Source organism: Sinocyclocheilus grahami, unplaced genomic scaffold (genome assembly GCF_001515645.1).
Source record: "Sinocyclocheilus grahami isolate Dianchi unplaced genomic scaffold, SAMN03320097.WGS_v1.1 scaffold214.1, whole genome shotgun sequence".
Lineage (NCBI taxonomy): Eukaryota > Metazoa > Chordata > Actinopteri > Cypriniformes > Cyprinidae > Sinocyclocheilus > Sinocyclocheilus grahami.
The window spans coordinates 1,181,652-1,206,868 of NW_015505393.1; the positions used below are offsets into that span (position 1 = coordinate 1,181,652).

Here is a 25,217-nt window from a genome sequence, read left to right on the forward strand (position 1 = left end):
CATTTACCTAAATTCATTACTTCAGAGTTATGTGCCCTCTAGAAGCTTGTTCTGCAAGTGAACAGCGTATTATTGTGCCATCTCAAAGGAGGCACAAAATCACTTTCATGGACTTTTTCATTAACTATTCCCTCCTGGTGGAATGACCTACCCAAATCAATCCGAGCAGCAGAGTCCTTAACCATCTTCAAGAAACAACTTAAAAACATATCTGTTCCACCCCGAAGGGCAAAAAGCCAGAGTAACATAAATGCTCACCACAAGACATCAACTATGCACAGGGCAGCAACAAATCAAAGGCATGTACCAATGTCTCTGTGAGACAAACAAGCCCAGAATAGAAAACACAGGGAGCTTATAAGGGAGAGGCAATCAGGTAAACAGCTGGGACAAATTAATCAATGAATAAGGTAATGAGAGAACAGGTGAGTGGAGTGAAGGTAAAGGAGTCCGTGAGGATGGGAAATGGCGGCCTCTGGTGGTGAGAGGGAGAAACACCAGACCCAGACCCCTGACATGTATAATATATGTATATATATGTATATATGTATATATATATGTGTATGTGTATGTGTATGTGTATGTGTATATGTATATATATATATACATATACATATATGTATATGTAGCAAATGGCTGCAATATAACAAAGAGTGAAAAATTTAAGGGGGTCTGAATACTTTCCGTACCCACTGTATATATATATATATATAGCAGCATCAATATGGGAAAAATATATCCGGTTTTTGTTTTACGTTTTGTTCTCAACATCTGGTGTTTCTCACAGGTTCAAATTCAGTCTAAGAAGATTGATCTTAGTCATGTGACTTCCAAGTGTGGATCATTGGACAACATCCGCCACAGGCCAGGTGAGCATGCTAATGAGTTCTGGAAATATTGACCACTCACTGGAAATTTGCAGTGTCATGCAGATTGCTTTTAAAGCATGGAATGCCTGAGCTAGACTATTGGATGATACAACAGTGTCATCTTGTGGTTTTTAAGTTGTTAATGTCATCCTTTGCCAAACCCATTTCAAGTGATTCGGCCATTACAGATGATCCTTTATGCAAAATTTACAAAATGTGAAATTTTCTGCAGTAAGAGTCTTGCAAGACCTTTCCAGTGATGAACATTGGACAGTGATTAAAAAGCATCATTATATAAATATCATTTATTTTTTTTACATTTTTTTTTGCGCCATTGTATTTTAAATAAGATAGATTTTATATAGGTCTACTTTAATATTTTATAAAGATTTTGCAGAATATACATACATTGCTGTTCAGAGCTTTGGAGTCATTAATGTTTTTTTAAGTAATGAAGGATGCATTAAATTGATTACAGCATTACATTTTATGCCTTTTACATTTATAAAAGTGATTAAAAATGTATTTCTATGTTAAATAAATGCTGTTATTTGGAACTTTCTATTCATCAAAGAATTCTGAAATAAATGTATCATGTTTTCCACAAAAAATATAAAGCAGCACATCTGTTTTAAACATTGATAATAATAAGAAAGGTTTCTTGAGTACCAAATCAGCAATCAATGATTTCTGAAGACTGGAGTAATGGCTGCCTGCTAACAATTAAGCTTCGCTGTCACAGGAATAAACTGCATTTTAAAATATAAGAAGATAGAAAACAGTTCCTTTAAATTGTAATAATATTTCACAATTTTACTGTTTTTACTGTATTTTTATCAAATAAATGTAGCCTTGGTGATCATAAAATACTTCTTTCAAAAGCATTAAAAAAGTTTTAAAACTGTAGTGTAAATCTTTACATTCGTAAAAAGTTTTTTTTTTTTTTTTGAGATTGTACCAGCAGAAAAAATGAGAAATTGATTAATTGTTTAATGACTCTGTCTGTGTCTCAGGTGGTGGTCATGTGCGCATTGAGAGTGTGAAGCTGGGCTTCAGAGAAAAAGCCCATTCGAAGGTGGGCTCCCTGGAAAATGCCCACCATATACCTGGAGGAGGACATGTACAGGTGAGTGCACAAAAGCAGATGTTCGTACTTACCCATCCCACATCATACATGAAGACCGTCTCCAACTTCCTGTTTCCTGCTTCTTAAGATCGAAAGCCATAAGATGATATACCGTGACACGGCTAAAGCACGCGTGGATCACGGAGCGGAGATTGTGATCGAGGCGCTCAGGCTGTCGGGCGGCACCTCCCCTCACCGGCACAGCCACATGTCCTCGTCTGGAAGCCTCAACATGCTCGAGTCGCCACAGCTGGCCACGCTGGCCGAGGATGTGACCGCCGCCCTTGCCAAACAAGGCTTGTGAATCCCCCCGAAACGTCTCCGTTCGACTTTCCCCTCCGGTCAGTCTCCAGTAGTCCCCATCAGTGGTGTCACAGTTCACCTTTCCTCCCTCTGGTATTTATGGAAGACTACAGATTCACTTCCCATATTCACACTTCCCTCTTCATCAACCAACAATCTTGCAGCGCCCTGTTGTGACTATCTGAATTGGAAAAAATCTGATTTTTTTTGGTTGTTGTTAATTTTAATGAATAATGACTTAGCTAGAGAGGTACCAGTGCTTTTTATTACCCATGTTACATGTGACATTTTATGGTTGTGTACAGACAGTGACCTCAAATGCTGGTTTAGGGTCAGCGTCAGGTGTTTTGCGTAAAAGTCGGTCGATCAGAATTTTTTATATTCGGGAATGTGGCGCGACGATCTCATGCTGCACGTGTTGTTTTGCCCATTCAGTGCATGGACTCTAAAACATCTCAACTGCGAGTCACGTACGATCAAACACGATATACACTATAAGGGAATATATTTATAAGTATGCCAGCTCTTTGTCTCAACATCTCATGCTCAATCAAAAAAAAAAAAGATTAATCCTTAGATAACTTATACCTGTACAATTGCATTAAAAAAACCTAGATAGTATGATGAGCATGTATTCTAGTACACAAAAAGAGGCTATTTTCTATCTCAAGGGATTTTAGTAAGTTATTTGCTGAAACATTGAATAAAAAGAACACCATGCTTTGTAGATACTAGCGACGATGATTAGCTTGGTACATTATTTCGGATGACCGCCCACACCCCTGCCTTCGCAGTAACCATTGCTTTCGTGGATCTTTGTTCCAGAGATCAAACACAGTTTAAGCAGATTTGTGCGGCGACTTACACAAAACAATGATATTACGGTTACGCAAAGACATTCAAGGGCTCCAGGTATACATGAATCATGTAAGATCTGCTCGGATTTGAAGTCTTGAAATGTGAACCGTACCGCCATTTTTCTGAGTCGAGATGGGACGGATCTGTCTGAGCAAGATGGGTGGTGCTGCGGCCCTCCTTGGGAGTCTGTCGGTGTGTTAGGTCCTGTGTTTGGTTGCTGATTCCTGCTTGGATGCTTAGTTTTCTTTCTTAGGATGTGGAAAAAGAAACACATAAAACGAAACTTTAAGAAGGTTACTCACTCCGCTTGCATCTGTTTGAACACAGTACTCCAGTATATTTTCTCTCGTCTTTTGTGGTTCTCCCCTGCCCCTTTTCCTCTAGAACAGCTGTCATTCGTAGGCTTCTGTGTTTTCTCGGCCCCTCTGAGCCTTACCCACCCTTTCCCTGATTCCCTCAGCTGCTGTAAATGTATTTAAAAGGTCACATAGATGTACGCAGTTTTTCTCCTGTTGGTATGATACGGATTATAAATGCCCTTAACAGTTATGACAATAAAAATACAGAAAATGAACAAAATATTAGTGTGATCTATATATATTTTTTTGTGCTTGTGAAATGTGTAATGACCTATAGTTATGGTATCATTGCCTCCTTACAGGTAAAAAAAAAAGCAATAACAGTTACAGTATAAGCTGTGCATTATAGTGATTTTAGAAAAGGTAAGTGGAAATCTATTGTGTGAATTAAAGTGTCCAGGACAAAAAAATGGCCCCTTAGCCATGATTTAAAAAAACCTGATGAAATTGTTAATCAGTCTCACTGTAAATTTAATTGCCATTTTACAACATTTCATCATTAATAATTAGTTAATTTGTTGCAGGCCTCATGTTGTGAACATGTGTTTAATAGATTTCTGTTGAAAGATTATGACTTTTTCTTAGTTTGTCTGGTGAAATTACAGTCAATTTTAGCATCAGGATATGGCGAATATACTGTATATATATAATTTTACAGAGCAACTGTAAGATTGCATTACTAATATTTATGCCTGTCTTAACATCTTCGCTTTTATCAATGTTAAACCATTGAGCTTTTATTTTGACGAAAAAGTGCAGGGAAACCTTCAACCTTGTCTTTTGTTGAGAACAGATTTATAAACAGATGATGGTTGGCTTGTATTGCATTTTAAATGCAGGTCACAAGGCCAAAATGTGACAAGTTTGCATCTTTGAGTTTCTTAGCAGTTGACCCGATTAACTTTCTTGATACACATTTCTGGTCTTATTTTAAACAACTTTTCTTTTCTTTTTCCTTATCCAGTCAATTCCTGATCAATAAAATCTGCATTTTTGTTGTTGTTGAATATCCTTTTTCACTCTGTTACAATAGATTATGGAAGTAAAATGGGTAGTGAATACTGTTTCATGTCAGCTTTAAATCCCCAGTGCCACAAAGTCAACTACTGCTAAGATATTTAAATGATCAATCTGGTTTACCTACCTGTTCCACTTGCCTTACTGCCTTGTGTGCTGAGTATGAGAACATTAATCACAACAAGGCAGACACTTTGTGAAAAGTTTATTATGAGAATTGACAGAGGCAACAAATAAATTAAGACTCTGGGGAAAGGGAAGGAGGTTTTGCAGACAGTCTATTAATGGCAGTATATTTAGCACCTTTGACTTTGTGATCCAGACAGTGAGGGGTCAAGGGGGGTGGGTTTATATTTTTGTGTAACTACGATGTCCCCCCCACACTCCTCACCACCGTTCCACTACGGAGAGGCTTGTCCCGGCATGAACAACACCAAGAAAATTAGCTGGGAAAAAATATCAATGGCTTCCAAGAACAGACAAAAGAAATAGGAAAAAAAATAGGAAACACAAATAACAAAATAACTGTTTATGACTAACATCCGTGTCCCTTTCATCCATTTCTGAGTTGGCTTTGGAAATATTGTATGGATGTCCTGACATCATGGAATCTGGAGAAACGCTTCAGTTTCCTCACAAAAAAAAGCAATAACAGTTACAGTATAAGCTGTGCATTATAGTGATTTTAGAAAAGGTAAGTGGAAATCTATTGTGTGAATTAAAGTGTCCAGGACAAAAAAATGGCCCCTTAGCCATGATTTAAAAAAACCTGATGAAATTGTTAATCAGTCTCACTGTAAATTTAATTGCCATTTTACAACATTTCATCATAAATAATTAGTTAATTTGTTGCAGGCCTCATGTTGTGAACATGTGTTTAATAGATTTCTGTTGAAAGATTATGACTTTTTCTTAGTTTGTCTGGTGAAATTACAGTCAATTTTAGCATCAGGATATGGCGAATATACTGTATATATATAATTTTACAGAGCAACTGTAAGATTGCATTACTAATATTTATGCCTGTCTTAACATCTTCGCTTTTATCAATGTTAAACCATTGAGCTTTTATTTTGACGAAAAAGTGCAGGGAAACCTTCAACCTTGTCTTTTGTTGAGAACAGATTTATAAACAGATGATGGTTGGCTTGTATTGCATTTTAAATGCAGGTCACAAGGCCAAAATGTGACAAGTTTGCATCTTTGAGTTTCTTAGCAGTTGACCCGATTAACTTTCTTGATACACATTTCTGGTCTTATTTTAAACAACTTTTCTTTTCTTTTTCCTTATCCAGTCAATTCCTGATCAATAAAATCTGCATTTTTGTTGTTGTTGAATATCCTTTTTCACTCTGTTACAATAGATTATGGAAGTAAAATGGGTAGTGAATACTGTTTCATGTCAGCTTTAAATCCCCAGTGCCACAAAGTCAACTACTGCTAAGATATTTAAATGATCAATCTGGTTTACCTACCTGTTCCACTTGCCTTACTGCCTTGTGTGCTGAGTATGAGAACATTAATCACAACAAGGCAGACACTTTGTGAAAAGTTTATTATGAGAATTGACAGAGGCAACAAATAAATTAAGACTCTGGGGAAAGGGAAGGAGGTTTTGCAGACAGTCTATTAATGGCAGTATATTTAGCACCTTTGACTTTGTGATCCAGACAGTGAGGGGTCAAGGGGGGTGGGTTTATATTTTTGTGTAACTACGATGTCCCCCCCACACTCCTCACCACCGTTCCACTACGGAGAGGCTTGTCCCGGCATGAACAACACCAAGAAAATTAGCTGGGAAAAAATATCAATGGCTTCCAAGAACAGACAAAAGAAATAGGAAAAAAAATAGGAAACACAAATAACAAAATAACTGTTTATGACTAACATCCGTGTCCCTTTCATCCATTTCTGAGTTGGCTTTGGAAATATTGTATGGATGTCCTGACATCATGGAATCTGGAGAAACGCTTCAGTTTCCTCACAACTCCGACTTCTTACACAGACATGATGTGTTTGACGAAAGCTGTTCAGAATGGAGAGATTGAAAAAAAAGTCCAAGTGGGATTAGAATTACAGGACAACAAATAAACATTATGTCTATAAATCAGTCTGCCATTAAAACATTTTACTGTAATAAATGTTCAGTGAGACAAAGAAAGGATCATAACTGACCCTCATAGTTCACACAGCCATTTTCATCCTCCTGGCCTTGCATGAGAGCATCGATCTCAATTTCATTCATTTTCTCACCTGTAGGAGAAGAGAGAAAAATGGGTTGTTCAGGTCATTAAATAGATGGAAAACTGATGCTTGTCATAAAATGCATTTAAACACAGATATAGGTTATGTGAGAGGATCTATGATTTAGTTTTAAGTATCAATGAGCTGTTTGTGGGGAAACAAGATTATAAACAAAAAAAACTGAATTTTCACAAGTTTTTACTGTGATCATTTTTAATAAACAAAGTCTTTACTTTCAAATTTCATAATAAAATAATTTCTAGCACGAAAAAAATTATGTTGAAATATACTGTACAAATTGTCAATACATTTTAAATAAATTTGAATAAATCTCCTAATCCTGTCAAAAAAATGTCTGAAAATTGTTTGAAATCTATAGAGGTAATTTTCCCAAAATGTTTTATGACAGCCACCGTTTAAAGCTATTATAGCTTGACAACAGACTTGATTAGAAGCATAATATTAATAGTTCTCAACTTCACTGAAAAAAATGGTAGCATCTAAATTAATTGGTTTATTCAATTCAAAAACACTTTTGGCCCCTTACCCAGTGTTGACAAGACGATACGCAACTCAGCACCCATTACAGTTCCGTTGCCCTCCTTATCGAATACACGCAGACCCTCAACATAGTCGTCGTATGTTGCCTTGTTTGGGCTGTTGACCACAAACTGCAGCATGGGCAGGAAACCCTCAAAGTCGACTCTCTTGTTTGCCATTTCTGTAAACGAGGTCAAAAGTTAATGGAGGGGTCGTAGAGGGCAGATGTAGTGAAACAATGCACTACAAACACCTGTCACCACATCAACCTTCTACCAATTAAAGATAAAGAAACGCATCTGAAATATGTCATGGTGAAAGCTCCTGAGAGTGCTGATGTTGACTAAAGGTACTTTTGGAAAAGCTAATTAAAAGTTTAAAGAAAAGGAAAAACAAATCCGCTTACCATCAGCTGTAGGGTTGCCCAGGATCTTTGTAACCTCTTTGTTGGTTGGGTTCTGTCCCAGTGCACGCATGATATCTGCAATTTGGTTGTAGGCTACTTTGCTGTCACCAACTCTGTCGAAAAGTCCGAAGGCCTCCCTGTAATCTGGAAAATTGTGAAGAGAGTATTTTAGTTAAAGGTGAAGTGTGTCATTTCCAGTGTTGGGCAGTAACTAGTTACTGTAATAATATTTCTCTTTGCAGTAACTAGTAGTGTAACTAATTACTAATAAGATTTTAGTAATAATATTACAGTTACCATCCATAAAACAGCTAGTTACTTAGTTACTTTTGATGCCTCAACCCCTACTGATTTGAAATCCAACAATCCAATAATTCCTAGATTTATTTTAAAATTTTCACGACTCACACAGGCACATGAAGTCACCAGTGCATCAGGATAGCTTGGAGTATGAAAAAGGTTTAACATGGCATTACATGGCTTGCCCACCCACATCCCTCTGATCCCCATATAAATTATATTACTATAATTAAAAATCTTATGAACTTATGTGATTTCTTTTGATAAAATACTTAATGAAATATAATCATATTTGGGTAACAGAGAAATTATAGCTACAATTAGCTTCTTAATCACTCTACCACTACGGGTAGTCAAAGGCTTGCTGTTGTCTGGTACTGTGACAGAAGAACTCTGTGGCTCTTTTGAGGAATCTGACTTGACCACTGTCTCTTGAGTTGCTTGATCACTTTGTATTTCTGTAGGTTCTGGTATGTTAATCTCCAGCTGAACAGGAACATGACGAATGTGCTTCACATTTCTCACAATCCTAGTGCCATCCTCTACATTGACCATTTCAAAGGAATTGTCCGATGTGTGCCTCAGCAGTACATAGCGAGTATCTCTATGTATCTCTCGCGACCATCTTCCATACTCGCCACATATACAACGTCTCCTAACTTAAAGTTGTGTTCTTTGGCTCGTCTTGTCATGTCTGCGTACTGTTTCATTTTCTCATTGTAACTTCTATGATGACTTTCAATGTCTTTTGTTTCTCTTTTGTCTGTTATGAGACTAGGCAACTTCGTACGCACATCTCGTCCAAACACCACATAGAGCTGGTGAATAGAGGGGTGGGAACGAGAGAGGATCGCGATACCACTACACTACAGTTTGTAAAAACTTCTGACTGCGATCCAATGTAGATTTTGGTCAAATGATGAGGTAGAAATATATTATTAGTAACATTTTAGAATAATTTTATGGGGAAGATACACAATTGCAACTTCTGTGCGGTGTGAAGGAAAAGTAATGTAACTACTAGTGTAACTAATTACTGTTGCCAGATAGTAATAAGTAAAGTAATAATATTACTTTTGAAAAGAGTAACGAGTGATAAATCACATTTTTGGAGTAACTAGCCCAACACTGGTCATTTCTCTGCACACTATTTTCAAACATGTTTCATGAACACATCCCTGTCTGCTGTTGGTTGATCAAACCGATAATCCCGCCCACAACTCACACCACTGGTTAATGCAGTTATACTGTATCAAAGACTATAGAATACCTTAAAGGGACTTTGACTGTATTACATTGTGCTATCCACCTAATTTTTAATGTAAGAGTGGATGCTTCCAGTGTCAGCCGCTTCCAGTTATTTTAGTTTACAAAAACAGTCCGTTAGGATATAAACTCCTCTTAGTTATTATATTATTATTTTTTGTCTGTTTGCTGAACTTTTTTTTTCTGGTTGTTTGCCTAACCCTATAGTGGTAATGAATCTGAAGTTTCGCAGATTCACATGAAACAGCTTATTTCTCTACACAGTTTTACGCATTTTAGGGATCAGTTTTATTGTAGTACAATTGAGATCGTATAGTTTTTGTTAATATTATGAATTAGATTTTATTTTCATATTTTCTACTTTTTAACTTTAGATACAATTTTAGACTAATAAAAATCAGTTTTTGTTGTTCTCAAATGTCTATTTTTATTCATTTATTTTATTTAAAATTTTTGCTTTTAATGAGGCAATTTTAAAGTATAATTATATTCATATAATTATATCATTAATATTCAGATTGACTGAAAGATCATGTAAGTTTTGCCTATAGCAAAACCCATTCACTTGGAAGTGAGAAAAATTGCTTTTTTTATTGATTTGATGTCAGTTTTCACTCTCTAGATTTATCTAGATCTATTAATCTAAATATTAAGATAAAGTTGTCTAGAGTCAGATTATCTCAGTTTTGCTTATAACCATTTTTAAAAAATTTTATAGTTATTGTGTTTTGCATTTGTAGACCATATTTTATTTGGATCTCTCAAACTAAGATGCGTTTGCAAAATACAAGGTTCCCTTGTTAACCACTACCTATCAATCTTATTAAATTCTGCTAATCAGTCCTCACTATTTCTACGGACGTCATGGCAATGAGTCTAGTGGTTCACTGGAAGATGATCTGCTAAAAGATTAATAGCTTCATCTGATTTCCGCACAAAGCCAGCTGCCGCCAACGATGTGACAGGGGTGGGGGGAGACATTCAAAGAGTCATCTTGGAATTGATATGCTCTCCCAAGAATATAACTCCCTCCATATAAAGGCAGTACCATGTGAGGCCAGAATGCTGACTGCAGTGTAACTCACACCCAGGCTGCTGAAAGCTCCCCCTCACTGAGCAACCACCACATTCTTCCACATAAGATGCAGGCCTGGACAATGGTGCAAATGAACTGTGAAGTTGCATGCAACTGCTTGACCTTTATACCACAGCGGAAGTAAATCCCAGATCACTTTGGGAATTTGACAAAGGTCGCTTACTTCAAACCACTTAAAATGTTCTAAGGATTTGAATTAATATTGCTGGTGCCATTACATTCCTGCCTAGAGGTATATTATAATTAGTTAGGATATTTATTAACTAAATTTCTTTCTGCAGGATTTTCCCCCCTATTTTATTGTTCATTATTTTAAGCACCGCACCCCATGCAAATTCAATACAAATTTGTAAGCATGGGTCATGGAATCTATAAAAAAATAATCTCACCTTCCAACTGGTCCTGGTTGAAATCGACCTGCAGGGAAACAGAGGTACTTTTGATTCTATCCCACAAGTGAAACATTACAATATGCTTTTAACATATCAGTATGTTATGTCAATTCAAATATATGGATCAAAATTTCATGACAGCTTCGTTTGAATCTGCTTTATACTACATAGTGTAGTTATGTAAGTCAAATAATATATACTGTGAATGGCAAATACCACTTTTGTAAAATAATAATAAGTAATGCAAATTAATTTTCCACAACATAAAACAGGGAGACTATGTGCATGGCCTGAAGATGCTGAATGATTTTCAGGACCTGAGAAAATCCATCAAATCACTAACATCTTTATGACAGGTGAGTCATTCACAAACAGCTGCTTTAATAGAAAACTGAAGAGTAAGAGCCCCAGATCTAGGCATGCTTAATTTAGTTGCTCAGCTGCTTACAGAACAGTAAGGACCTCCATGTTTGGCCATGTGAACCTACTCCACTTTTGGCTATCTGGGCCAATCAGAAAAGGGGTGTTACGTCTGATTGTAGTTACGCAGAAAAAAAACAACAACATTTTATCCTGAGCTATCCGTGGTGCTGAATCATCCGCCAATAATAGCTGCAGTCATCAGGCACAGAACAACCTTAGGCAACTGATTTGAAGTCATTTAGCCAATATAATATGTTTAAAAGATCAGTAGGTTAAGTACATTCAAATATATGGCTCAAACTTTTATGACAGCTCCATATGAATCTGTATTACATAACGTCGTTAAACACATTATGAAAGCAATTATAAAGTGTAACGCAACCTTAATGCAGACATTTTCGTAAATAAGCAATACGACACGAGAGGCTTTAGAATACAAATATAATGAACTATAATGAACCTGACATGTGAATAATAACCGAGTATTATTCTGGTGCGGAGTTGGAATCATGTAGCCTACTAACCAATCAGCATTCAGGACCTGAACTATGCTTTTTTTAAAATTGTATTTGTTTTTTTTTTTTTATCTCATTCGTAATTTAGTAAAAACTGCAAATCTTTAATTTCAGCTAAACGGAAAAAAAAATTCAATCATTTTAAAGTCTGAGGAAAAATTCCATTAACTTTCACTGCACAAGTCATGTATCACAGGAGTGGTCGTTACCTTCACGCCAGACAGATCTACTGCTGCGGGTTTAGGTGGGGCCTCGGGGGCAGGCGCGGGCGCGGGGGCAGGTGCGGGTTCTGCTTTCTTGGGAGGCTCGGGCTTCTTAGCGTCCTTCTTAGGTGCCATTTTTTTTAGTCTATTTGTCCGCCGAGAAGGAAGTCAACACAGGGAGTGGACCACAGCTTGGAGGATACTCAGCATTCTCAAGGTAAGTATAGATGTTTATATACGCGTATCATTTACTTCAGAGTTGATGTCAGACTGATGCACAAGCGGATTGGGTCGTTAGTTAGAGAGGGGAGGGCTCGCGCGCCTCAAATGGAGAAGGGGACGAAGCGCGGGGACAGTCAAGGGTCGTAAACCTTATTTCAACTTCAGGGGGAGACAACAACCGGGGAATTTTCTTCAAAATGTTCATATATTTTTTTACGCGTGCGCCGTTTCCTTGGAGACTTTTATGATATATTTAAGAAGTGCCCACAGTTTATAGATTGCTTTTTTTTTTTTAAACTGTAGTCATATTCCTATTGAGGTAAACGCGTAAACATGACTCTTCGTTCCCGTGAAGATGCTACAGCAGTTTTCTTTAGAATCATCATCTGGCGGAAGTTTGACAAAACAAACACTGTTATTAAAGGGATAGTTCACCCAAAAATGAAAATTCTGTCATCACTTACTTACCCTCAAGTAGTTTCAAACCTGTATGAATGTCTTTGTTCTGCAGAACACAAAGGAAGATATTCTGAAGAATGTGGGAAACAGAGCAGTTCTGGGGCACCATTGACTTCCATAGTATTTTTTTCTCCTACTATGGAAGTCAATGGTGCCCCAAAACAGTCTGGTTACAACTTTCTTCAAAATATCTCCCTTTCTGTTCGGCAGAACAAAGAAATTTATACGGGGTTGGAACTATTGAGGGTGAGTAAATGATGACAGCATTTTAATTTTTGGGTGAACTATCCCTTTAAGATGCAAAATTTCGCTGCCAAAAAAGTTCCATCGCCTGCTGTTAATAGTGTAGAGATGAAGCACAGCCCACACAGAAGTCACTTTCAATATATACACTATATTTATTGCATTTAGATATTACAAATATATTCATAAATAGTGTTTTGTTTGAATCTTGATGACTGATTGTGCCCTTTCTGTTGAAACAAAGTTTTATTTAAAAAAAAGTGTATAGTTTTCTGAATTATTCCTGTTCAGTTTGAATCAGTCATTTTTTAAAAACCTGAATAAAGCAAGTTCATTTAACTGTTACCACATGAGGTACTTTTTAAGGATATTTGACAAAACCTTTTGTAGGGTACAAACTTGGTCTACCCCAAGATTAATAATTGAAACGTCACATTTTTAATGACAGAATGCTTACATCCTCACAATAATGTTTCAAAGAATGGGGAATGGCAGCAGCTGATGGCTATAAATACCAGGACAGGTGGCTAGAATGTGACCACTTTTCCAAAATATATGAAGGTCTTAAGGTATGTTGTCATTTCAGTGAAAATGAAATGACAAAAACCAAACAAGGAAGTTCTCTGCAAAGCATCATTGCTCGACTAATATAAATTATTTAAAATGTACAACTTTGATGAGAGTGAATGAAAGGTGGTTTCTTTGTTGATGCTAAAATATAAGATATAGACTATACTGTTTAAGTTTGAATTTCTTTAAATTTTTTGTTTGCTAAATATTTCCCATTTACTTTAATTTTTGTGATAACACTGTTCTATTATATTGTGGATATTTTGTTCTATTCTTCTCTACTTTATGTGATATTTTTGTTCCATTTTCCACTTTAATTCAAAAATATGGAAAACAGTAAAAACAAGAATAAATAGGTCCAAACTTTTAACTGATGATGTAAATCCATTGTATGGGTGTGTCCAGATCACATATTTCAATCTATGTTGTTTGAATTTATTATAAATTATTTTAAAATTAAATAAAATGTAAATTTAAATGTAAATAATAATAATAATAATAATAATAATAAAATGGAAGTTTAAAAAAAATCCCATGCACTGAATGCAAACTATGTTTCATCAGACTTATCCACTACGTGCTCAAGCCCAGGGGTTTTCTCAGTTTTGGGTCATCTGAGCAGAGAGAGATGTTTGTCAAAGAGTGGAACTCTTCCAGCATCCAAATTTGCCAGTGTTCATCGTCATGTTATACGTAGAGGTGCGTGAGCAAAGTGCAGACAGTTTGAGAGATCAAACTGTGAAGTGAATGAAAACTGATAGTGACAACGAGTGATTAAACGTCTTTGTTCATCTCAGCCTGGACTCTTGGGAAAGGGAGTTAGTGGAGTCTGGAGGTCTTGAGGAGACCTCAGCTGCTGATGCCTGTTACCCCACAGAAAGCGCAGAGTGTGTTTTCTCTTTTCTCTCCCATCTAAATATGTCTTGCAGGCCCTTTGCACACCCCCAGAGGTGGGCCAGTAATGTAGAGACTGGAGATATTCATTCACCCTTCTCAACCCCCTGCTTTCCCTTTTGACATGCTTTCTCTGATTCCCTTTCGGTTGTAGCCCCCCAGCTGTCATCAGGGCTCACCCCTGCCATCTAGAAGCACCTTCTCTAAAAACCTGCCCCCTCCCATCCCATCCACCTGCCCACCAGAACCAACAACCCCCTCAGCTCTTAATAATTTTAGCAGCTAATTCACTTTTAGCCTACTTGGCTATTTGGTATGGTTGTTGGGGGTGGGGAGCCATTTAATGACTATTAAATTTGATGGAAGACGAAACTTCCATCAAGTATGCGTCAGGTTTGGCGTAAACAGAGATTTTTGGCCTTCATTCCAAAATTGTATGATTTAATTGGGTCGATTTTTTGAATTTTTGGGTCGACTATCACTTTAAGGATGTTCAAATCTATCACGAAAGCCATTCCTTTAGTGAAAACATGAACTGAAACATAGTAGGATGAAACAACATAGTGTAAACCAATAGCATAACCCCCTGTGACCCATTTTACGTCATTCAATCATATGTTTTCAGTGAAGGTGTATCATGTGATCTGCACAAGAATATCCTGCAGCAACCCGAGATAGAGCTTTCCAAACATCAGTGTAGCATCAATATAAATCCCCTGCATCATCATAAACATGCTACTCCAATTCAGATATAAAACATCCCCATCTGACTCTCCTCAGACTACACAAGCTATACTAATTAGGTAAGCGATCTTATGCCCATCATACAGTTAAAACTCAGCAGGGTGTCATGTCAAAGTGACAAACATCTCCAGATTAATTAATTGTCTTTTCAAGACCGCAACAGGGAAGACGTGCCAACCGTGGCTGAGGAAATTACCATGTTTCTCTTTAATAGCACACGTTTTCTAGCTTCTAAATAACATGCTGCTTATTTAGTTTGTAAGATTTTTGGTTAAACTTAGCACTTGGAGTCATTTTTCAAGTAGTATCAAGTCTTATCCATGGCTAAAAAGGCACAAAAAGTGAAACTTTTTCTTTCCTGTCTAAATATATTGAAAAACTATTTGAGGCATTAGTCATGGGTGTCTTATAACATTAAGAGACAGTTTACAAGAACAGCTCCCCTAGTTGCTTTTAAACAATATGCTTCTTCCCACAGGCCACTTCTCTCCTAGACAAAGCCTCATAAATTACAGTACCTTCTCACAAGAATATTTCAGAGACATCGTGTAATAGAATTTGCGTGCAATATCTAAATGCAATATGTAAATAATTTTAAATAATAAATATGTAAATAAAAACATTCATGTATCTGTGACTAGAGGGGCGGGGCCGAGAGCCGTGGGAATGGAGCGAGGCCGGTGGAGGAAATGCTAATGCGCGACACCTGCGCCACTCACCGGTCTCGAGTCCCATGGAGGAGCTCCAGAAGGATAGAAGGAGGAGTGACGACAGTGTTGGGAGAGAGGACCAAGCCTGGACTTTATTTTGTGTTTTGTGTGCGGCAGTCATCCGCGGCAGCTGTGCCACGAACTGCTCCAGTACCACTCGATCGATGATTTCCTCGACGTCGCTTGTTTCGGCCATCAGCCATCTGCGGCAGGCGTCCCAGTGCTGTTGCGCCATCACGAAGGGTCAGCCCCCTTCTCCGAGGTCCAGCGACCTGAAGCGCTGGCGATGCTGCTCGGGGCTCCAGCCGACCCGCTGGAGGATGGCGCGCTTGAGGTCCTTGTAGACCAGGAGGTTCTAGACCGGCAGTTGTTGTGCGGATGACTGCCGGACACAAAACACAAAATAAAAGTCCAGGCCTGGTCCTCTCTCCCAAAACTGGATTTCGACCCAACTTAGCATTTCCTCCACCGGCTTCGCTCCGTTCCCATGGCTCTCGGCCCCGCCCCTCTCGTCACAGTATCATCTGTAAAAATACGGCACATTCTGATTGTATGTTATCTCGTATTTGCGTCACTCTGCCTATTTTGTTAATCTGTGTCTAAATGACATACTGGTCTACGGTATCAGCTGACAGTATATACTGTAGGTAATTGGTTCAGAGATGAAGCTGTCACTTCCTGTCTAGATCAGGAAAAAGTCTAATATTCTCATGACGTCATGTTGAATGTGACTCAATGTGACACAAAATTATAATTAACTATAAGCCCATCAAAAATTCCTCTGACAACTTAAAATTAAGTACAGCTGAGCTTGGGCCTTTAACTTTCCCCTGAAAAGCACTTTTGTCCTTCACAATGTATGACCAGATATATTTTATATACCGCTGATAGACACAAGTATGCATTTGTGGACATTTTCTCAAATCCTACATATAAAAAATAGTGTGAAAATGTATTTAGCTTAGTTTATGACTTAAGAATTAAAGAGATATTGAAGCACAAACTGCATTCTGGTCCACAAACGTGGTGCTGCTGTCTTAAGAATAGAGCGGGAAGTGAGAGGGTTATTTTCAGATAACCATCCTTAAGGCAGAGCAATAGAAGTGTTCTGACTTAGAGGTCACAGATTCTGCATAGTTCAGACCTCAGTTGTTCTGATGTGAGCCGCCCATAACTAACAGTGCCACTCACCCTTCTGGACTCCTTACTAATTCCATAAGGAATGGGATTGTAACTTAGCCCCTGGACAGATGGACCCTATCTATAGCCCTTCCTGAAGAGGTGTGAAGTTTTCTTGGGATCTCTCTGAGGGGGGGCCACAACTCCTTAAGGGGTTCGATTCAGCGTCACCTGCCTATCCCTTAAAGCCATCTCAGGCAGATTATAAGGGGTAAAGCTAAACAAAGCAGCACACAGCCTTGGAAAGTGGCTGTAACTCACAGTGAGGGTCTCCAAGCAGCCCTTACTGTAAAATAATACCTATTATAGTTCCTTGGAATGGCTGAAGTCATGAACACACGTCATTAAAGAGGCCTGCTCATCACTCCTGGTTCAAGTGTTGAGATGGAATGAAATACAAAGTAATCATTTGCATATCCTGGAGGCTGCTAGAATGTTCTAGTGCTGCATTAGATATGAGATGTGGATGAACTCTTTAGCATGATGAAAGAAAAAAAGAAATCTAAATAACTGAATAAGAAATAAATACAAACTATTTATTAATTATATATAAGAGTTTCTGAAATTGAATCTTCTGAAATGGCTATATTAATTTTTATATATTCATTATCTTATTGTTTATATTAATTCATTAAAACTTAACATGCGTCATTTAAGTTGTTGCTTGGTAATAAAAAAATGGTAATTCATTTTATTCTGTTGTTATCCAAGGAGGGGAGACACGCCTAATAAGCATTTAGATAGAGACAAACATGGCCTTGGTTATTTTCAGACCCTTGTATATGGCTGTGGATCTTTGAAAACAGCAAATGGGATCCCAGCCAAAACTCACCGTATTTGTTAAGACGCCAGTAGAGTGTGAGGATGCAGAGCTGAGCTGTTATAGAAAGCTATGCATTTCTGAAGCACCCCCATATACTTTCTAATCACTTAGCAATTTTCCATCTTATTATACCAACAGGCTCTTAGAATAGAAAAGGAGCACAGAAGTATCACAGGCTATGTTAAGACAGGGATGCTCTCTCCATTCAGTTTCTCATGTACTGTAGACACAGGGATCATATTTCAGGAGAATTAGTTGATGTAAACATGATGGTTTGATCCCATAACACATGGCTATTTAAGATACATGACACTGATTCTGAAGCACAATGCTGAATGAATGCACTGTGTTATATTATGACATAACATGTATATTTACGTATGTAAATTAAGAGATCTTCATTACAATAACTCCATATTCTTGATCTTGAGTGTTTTTACTCATTATAATAATGTTAAAACTAAAATACTGACTTTACTTTAATCATCGCATAGTATTTATTTTACAGATTTGTCTCAAGAGAAGATGAGTTTTCACAGGATGATGACTAGAGGGCAGTGGACTGAATAAAACAATGGATCAGGGGTTGGCTGGTTCCCCTTCAGGAACTCGAGCTGCGTCGAGATTCGCTTTGGGAATGCCCCTGCGTGACCGCGTTCTGAAGCACGTGTAAAATCAGTCCAATGGAGCAGTGAGACGTCATGAGCGGGGTGACGTGAGCGCCAGGAAGTATAAAAGCGCATCCGGCAGAACGCAAGTGAGCTTCTGCTCTTCAGTAGCACTCTTTGTATGTGTCAGTCTATTTACTGTTGTCTGTCAGTCCACAAGCATTCAAAAGAATATGTCAAAGTCTAAGCTAAAATCTATGGCGAGCGAACGGTATTGTGTTCCTCCCTGCCCACGCTATCTGGCAGCAGGGGATACACACAATCTCTGTGTTGTTTGTTTAGGAATGGAGCATGCACGGTCAGCTTTCGAGGGAGTTGATTGTCATCACTGCGAGTTACTCTCGCTGCGTATGCTCCACTCTCGCCTGGCTGTGTTTGATGAGAGCGGCCAGGCTCGCAATCCCACTGGCAGCGGTCCCGCTGTTGCCGAGGCACAGCGTAGACTGTTGTCGTGGGGATCGCGGATAGATTTAGCGGTGGAATCCGAGACGGGCTCGTCCTTTTCTCGGTCCTCACCCGCTAGATCCACAGCTCTCTCTCAGGGGTTGGAAGCCCGCGCTGCGGTTTCTTCCCCCCAGAGAGAGAGCCAGACACTTCATCTATCTTCCTCCGAGGAGGTGGATGTGATGAGTGTAGAGACAGAGGAGACTGTGGACTCGCCACCACAGTCCCTTGCGTATGAGGTGTGACTCGTGCAGTCGCCAAATTAAATATCGATTGGCCAGCTAAGAAACAGGACGCTCGTCGTAAAAGTAAATTAGACGAGCGTTTTCTGAAATCCAGATCACAGCCTTCACGACGGGGCCTTCCGTTTTTCCCCGATCTCCATGCTGAGGTGTCAAGATCGTGGGAGAAACCGTACTCATCCCGTATTTACAGCCCCACAGTCTTGAATTATTCCAACATTGTGGGGCTGAATGATAAGGGATATGGGGCGATGCCAGTGGTGGAGCAGATGCTTTCGAGCTATCTCTCCCCATCCTCAGCATCGCCCCTGAAGGCCCGAAGCTTCCCACCAGGCCTGTTAGGCTGACATCGAGTCTGGTTGGGAAAGCTTATACGGCGGCGGGGTCGGGTCGCGCATGTTTGCACACCCTGGGGGGGTACCTGCTCAGGGACCTGGATGACAGGGAGGAAGAGGAATCTGATGTAGTAGCAGAACTGCGTCGGGCAACAGATTTGTCCCTCCGGGCCACCAAAGGCAGCTATGGTGGCCACGGAATGGCATCTGTGGTTGAATCTGTCTGAAATGCAAGATAACGACAGATTCTTCCTCCTAGATGCCCCATATGCCCCGCTATTGCCCTCTGGCCTTTTCGCCGACGCAGCCAACACTGTCGTCAATAGGTTTCAGGAGGCGAAGAAGCAAGCAGCGGCGTTCTAACGTTTCCTCCCTCATCGCTCCCAGGCCCATGGGGCTGCTGAGTGGGAGCAGCCCAAGCCGTCAAGCTCCTCGTATCGCCAGTCTCAAAAACAGAGCATTGCAACCCGCACCCCTCCACAGAAAGATTGGGGGGCGGGGCGACGCTCTCATTCGGGGTCTTCTAGACCGAAAACAGATCTGCGGACCGTTATTTTGTCTAAGAGGACCTCGGCTAAACAGTCCTACAATTGTCAGGTCCCTGAGGGCAGCCCCACCTGGGGAGGAAAAGGATAACACCTCAGTATATGGTGCCCAATCCTTCTCAGTGCCCTCATGGAGGTTCATTGATACCCCTGCCACCCTCTGTGCTTCAGGGCTCAGTGAGCTCCGACGAGCGAAAATCCCAGCGGCCGCCCGCCAACGGTACGGCACGAGAGAGCTCGACCACTCAAGTGAAGGGGCTACAGTAGTCAGGTCGGTTGTTCCCTGACGGTCATCTGCTTCAGGGCACCGAACAGGCTCCTCTAATAAAACCAGAGGCCAGCCTCGAGAGGCTGGTTCCCTTAGTAGATTCTCTGGCAGCGTGGAAACTTCTGTCAAGAGAGTAAGAGAAGGCCAGTCACTCATTGTCAAACAGTTTCAGAGGCTGTTGGGTTTGATGGCAGCGGCGTCCAACGCCCCTTGTACAAGCTGGCCCACCAGATCCTTCTGTGGGCTCTGTGGGAAGCTCCTCTCGCTAAGAGCAGTCTACATCCCTGGGTATCTCAATCAGAGGGCAGACATCCTGTCGAGACAGGGGCTGAGGCCCGGGGAATGGAGACTCCACCCCACAAGACTCCACCACAATTTGGCCAAGCGGAAGTGGATCTATTTGCGTCGCAGGAAACAACACACTGCTCGCTCTGGTTCTCCCTCACACATCCAGCTCCACTAGGGCTGGATGCCATGGTACAGACGTGGCCGAGGCTTCGTCTGTACGCATTTCCCCTGATCACTCTGCTCCCGGGAGTTCTGGAGAGAGTACGCAGGGATGGGGTCCGTCTGTTGCTAGTAGCCCCATTTTGGCCAGCCCGAGTATGGTTCTCGGACCTGGTGTCCCTCCTCGACGGCTCTCCGCTGGAGATTCCGATCGGGAGGGACCTCCTCTTTCAGGCGGGGGGCACCTTTCTTCACCCCCGCCCGGAGTTATGGAAGTTGTGGACGTGGCCCCTGAGGGGACACAGCTCCTAGCATCTGGTCTCTCAACTGAGGTTGTTGAGACTATACTCCAGTCCAGAGCTACCGCCACTATGGAAACAGTACGCCTTAAAGTGGAAGCTTTTCACTTCATGGTGCGGACAGCGACTGCAAGACCCAGTCAACTGCCCAATTGGTACAGTTCTGGAGTTTCTGCAGGAGCGATTCTCCGCAGGGTTATCTCCCTCCACTCTGAAGGTATACATGGTGGCCTTAGCTGCTTACCACGTCCTTCTGGGTGGTCAATCATTGGGAAGACACCCACTTATCACTAGTTTCCTCCATGGCACCCTGAGGCTGAGGCCGGTACAGCGCACTAAGATGCCCTCATGGGACCTGGCTGTGGTTCTTGAGGGCTTATGCAATGCCCCCTTTGAACCCATAGAAGAAGTTTCAGTCAAGTTGCTCACGCTCAAGGCTATCTTTTTCCTCGCTATTTCCTCACTTAAAAGGATCGGGGATCTGCAGGCAGTTTCTGTTTCGTGCCTGGAATTTGCTCCAGGCATGGTTAAGGCATTCCTTTACCCGAGGGTCGGGTATGTCCCTAAGGTGCCCACTTCTTCGCCAGGGCCCATAGTACTTCAGGCATCCTGTCCTCCTCCGTTCCAGGAAGTAGGCCAAGAAAGGCTTAATCTGCTCTGTCCAGTTAGAGCACTGGACGCTTACGCACCTAGAGCTGCCCCGTGGCGTAAGGCAGATCAGCTGTTTGTTTGCTTTGGTCCGGCAAAGAAAGGATCTCTGGCGACCAAGCAGACTATGAGTAGGAGGACATTTGTGCTGCGGCGGGCTGGTCCTCTCCGCACACTTTTGTCCGCTTCTATAACCTAGACCTGGCATCTACCCTAGGTTCCCAAGTTCTCTCTTCGTGATGTGCTCATCTGATACACACACAGGCAGGGATTTGGTAGTATGGCGCAGTGGGTATTCTCGTTCACAAAGCGAATCTCGACGCAGCTCGAGTTCCTGAAGGGGAACGTCTCTAGGTTACGTATGTAACCAAGGTTCTCCGAGGGAACGAGACGCTGCGTCTCTTTGCCATACTCCCTGCATCCTTCCAGGCGCTACTTCATCGAAGCTAACTTGCGCTCTGCCGGATGCGCTTTTATACTTCCTGGCACTCACGTCTCACTGCTCCATTGGACTGATTTTACACGTGCTTCAGAACGCGGTCACGCAGGTACGTTCCCAAAGCGAATCTCGACGCAGTGTCTCGTTCCCTCAGGGAACCATGGTTACATACGTAACCCAGAGATGTTATTTTCTACAGTAAGGCCCTGCTGGTGGAGGCCGTAACTACACCATTATGGTGACAAATAGCATATTTCATCATTGACCAGTGTTATTTTAGTATCACTGAGATTCTAAATATTTTGAATAGATTTTTTTTTTGTTCATTGAAATTTTAGTTACAGTTTAAAAATTTGTTGTAAATTGTTTTAGTAAATTGTTTTGTGTTTTTGTCATTTTAATGTATTTAAAAAAAATTGCCTTGGCAACTAGCTGAAAAATTGTATTTACAAATATTTAAATTTTTTATACATTTGTTCTTTTATGGTTTTAGTCTTAATTTGGTTTAGTATAATAAACTTGCCATCAATGGCTACTAAAAAGCAGCTTTTATTTTTGCAAACAACATATAAAATTCAAATATTTACATATATTATTATAGATGCTTTATCATTTCCCATTTATAGCCTCAGATATCTGTCATCCAAAAAATAGAAGGTATGGTGTTACGAAACAGCATTCCATAATGAAATATATACCTCTAAATAATGACCACAATAATTACATTCCAAACTAACTCCAGAACTAAACTAATACACAAATTACATTATTATTGCAAAAACATGTAAACAGGTGAGTCCCTCTTTTCTGACTGAAATGGTATTGTTCAGTTAACTGGTGGCATGCCATAAAGCCAGGGCCAAAACGTTTTTACCTAGAAAAACTCCCTTAGTTCAGAGTTGAATTGGACAGGAGTAAGTGAACAGTTTAAAATGTACATAAATTATATAAATATAGTGTAACAAATCAAACTGTTAGTAGGATCAGTTGATTTTATTATGGAGTGCACTATACGCAGGGATTTTTTTCACTGTAACAAACTGTGAATCTGAGTTGCAAATGTGAATGCATGGCTGGAGAGCGCTGTAGTTTGATCAGAAGTCTGTGTAAAAATACAACCTATTGTATTGATAGATTATCTTAAAATTGCATAAATTAAAGATTCCAGTGAATGACATGTGATTTTATTATTTATTAATCTTATCTATAACAATTGTTGGTGATATTTAAAGTTTAATAAATGTTATTATCAAAGCAACTTACTATAAATATACTATAATGTGCATGCATGATGCCATGCAGTATTTATGTATATTTTAATTAGCTTTAGTTTGATATATTTCAGTGTTCATTTTAATTTGAGTAATTTATGATATATTTTGTAATTTTTATTATTTTATTTCTATTTAGATTTATTTTTATTTAAAATTTAGTTTTGGAAATTTTAGCATTACAACTTAAACTTATTTCAGTAAGGAAACATTTCTTATTTTCGTTTTATAAGTTTAGAATATAAGATTTATGAGATTTTCATCTAACATTTTATTTTATTTCAGGTAAACGAAAACGATTTTTAATTATTTTAGTTTTAGATAATAACAGGACTGGTGGTTAGTACAGTGGCATCAATTAGATTGCAGTTATTTATTTGCAGCTGTTCAACAATGATTGTGCATCGTCTTCAGACCTCGAAGTCAAACTGACCAATCAGAGCACAGAGCGCTCCAGTGCTGATTTACAACTTTACGCACAGTGGCAGCAGGTCAACAGAGCATGCTGAATTCACCGGTGCTTGGAGATATTTTAAACCCTATCAAAGTAGTTTTACAATAGCGTATATCATAAATGAACACTTCTGAACAGAATGTCAACAATATTAAAGGTCTTTGAAGTTGCCAAATCACTGAGGCTGGGATGGCACAACTGGAGAGCATCAACAAGATTGCTCTGCATGAAGGTGTGTTAACTTTGAGTTAATTGGTTGAGTGATACGACGTAAAGAAGTTTTGGTGAAAACTGACAGTCAGAAATCCTAAAAATCTGTCAGACATTTGCTTTTTGTTGTACATCATGAATCCACACATTTGTTGCCTTTAAATATAGTCTATTTTCCAGACTCAGACTACACACCTGGTACTTTAAGATGGCACGAAGATGAAGGGCTACTCCTTTGGCCATGATCACTCTACTGCAGAACTAGTTGGGTAAGAAGGGACCCTCTAAATAGGGTCATAGTGTTTTGGCAAAAGAAACAACTTCCCAAATGACAAATGACTGGCAACAGTCATGTAAAACCATTTTCTAACCCGAGTCCAAATACTTCAGCTGTAACTCCTCTTGAATCTTTCAAGCACTTAAGTCCTTCAGCCTAGCATCAGTCAGTCTTGAGAAATCTCTTCTCAAAGGTTTTAGCTACATGAGACCTAATATATATATATATTTTTTTGTCAAGTCAGTATTCTCAGTTTCCTTTTATAGTTTTGAGGTTATCATATTAGCTTTTAGTATTTTAGAATTAGTATTTTCTAAAAGTTTGTGTATCATCTCCAGCTATCCGGAGGCTCTGACAGACCCCAGTTATAGAGGACAGATCCTGACCCTCACCTACCCCATTGTGGGAAACTACGGTGTTCCCAGTACCCAGGAACTGGATGAGCTGGGATTGAAGAAAAATGTGGAGTCCGACCGCATTCAGGTACTAGCAATGCCAAGATCATGGGTTTGATTCCTTATGGAATGCACAAAATATATACCTTGAATGCAGTATAAGTCACTTTTAGATAAAATCATCTGCCAAATACATAAATGTAAATATACATTACTTGTCAAAAGTTTGGAATAATTAAAATGATTTTGAAAGAAGTCTTATGCTCACCAAGGCTTGCATTTATTAGATCAAAAATACAGTAAAAACAGTCATATTAACATTTCAAATAACAGTTTTATATATTAATATATTTTAAAATGCAATTTATTTCTGTGATGGCAAAGTAGAATTTTCACCTGCCATTACTCCAATCTTCAGTGTCAGATAAAATAACTTCAAAAATCAGATATTCCAATAGAAAACAGTTATTTTAAATCGTAATGCTTTTCACAATATTGCTGTATTTTTTTATTC

At 39.5% G+C, this 25,217-nt stretch overlaps 2 protein-coding genes and 1 pseudogene across 3 annotated transcripts in view; 2 read left to right on the plus strand and 1 right to left on the minus strand.

Annotated features, from left to right (window-relative positions):
• The window catches only part of LOC107596094 (microtubule-associated protein 2-like), a 43,986-nt gene extending 40,251 nt beyond the window's left edge, over positions 1–3,735 (plus strand). The window contains exons 14-16 of the mRNA XM_016286712.1: positions 788–869; positions 1,883–1,995; positions 2,084–3,735. Of these exons, the coding sequence (XP_016142198.1) occupies positions 788–869; positions 1,883–1,995; positions 2,084–2,299 (411 nt within the window). The 3' untranslated portion in view covers positions 2,300–3,735. The remainder of the gene's footprint in view (positions 1–787; positions 870–1,882; positions 1,996–2,083) is intronic.
• A 1,073-nt stretch (positions 3,736–4,808) lies between these two features.
• On the minus strand, positions 4,809–12,165 carry LOC107596080 (myosin light chain 1, skeletal muscle isoform-like). Of its 2 annotated transcripts, XM_016286698.1 has the most exons (7): positions 11,924–12,165; positions 10,774–10,801; positions 7,723–7,866; positions 7,324–7,497; positions 6,708–6,785; positions 6,492–6,558; positions 4,809–5,143 (listed from the first exon to the last, which is right to left on the minus strand). In XM_016286698.1, exons 1-6 carry the CDS (start codon positions 12,050–12,052, stop codon positions 6,530–6,532), a joined length of 582 nt encoding a protein of 193 aa, XP_016142184.1. In that variant the 5' UTR covers positions 12,053–12,165; the 3' UTR covers positions 4,809–5,143; positions 6,492–6,529. The 2 variants fall into 2 exon arrangements, with proteins under 2 accessions (XP_016142184.1, XP_016142183.1); XM_016286697.1 differs by lacking the exon at positions 4,809–5,143 and having other exon boundaries at positions 6,157–6,558; positions 11,924–12,164.
• A 1,025-nt stretch (positions 12,166–13,190) lies between these two features.
• LOC107596095 (carbamoyl-phosphate synthase [ammonia], mitochondrial-like) overlaps positions 13,191–25,217 on the plus strand; it is a 45,425-nt pseudogene continuing 33,398 nt past the window's right edge.

Bases quoted from the DNA above. Each gene is read 5' to 3' on its own strand.
- LOC107596080 (XM_016286698.1), bottom strand. From the start codon at position 12,052: ATGGCACCTAAGAAGGACGCTAAGAAGCCCGAGCCTCCCAAGAAAGCA. The intron at 10,802-11,923 runs GTAACGACCACT...GTTTCCCTGCAG, and splicing joins TAGATCTGTCTGGCGTGAAG to GTCGATTTCAACCAGGACCA. The intron at 7,498-7,722 runs GTAAGCGGATTT...CCTCGTTTACAG, and splicing joins GGGCAACCCTACAGCTGATG to AAATGGCAAACAAGAGAGTC.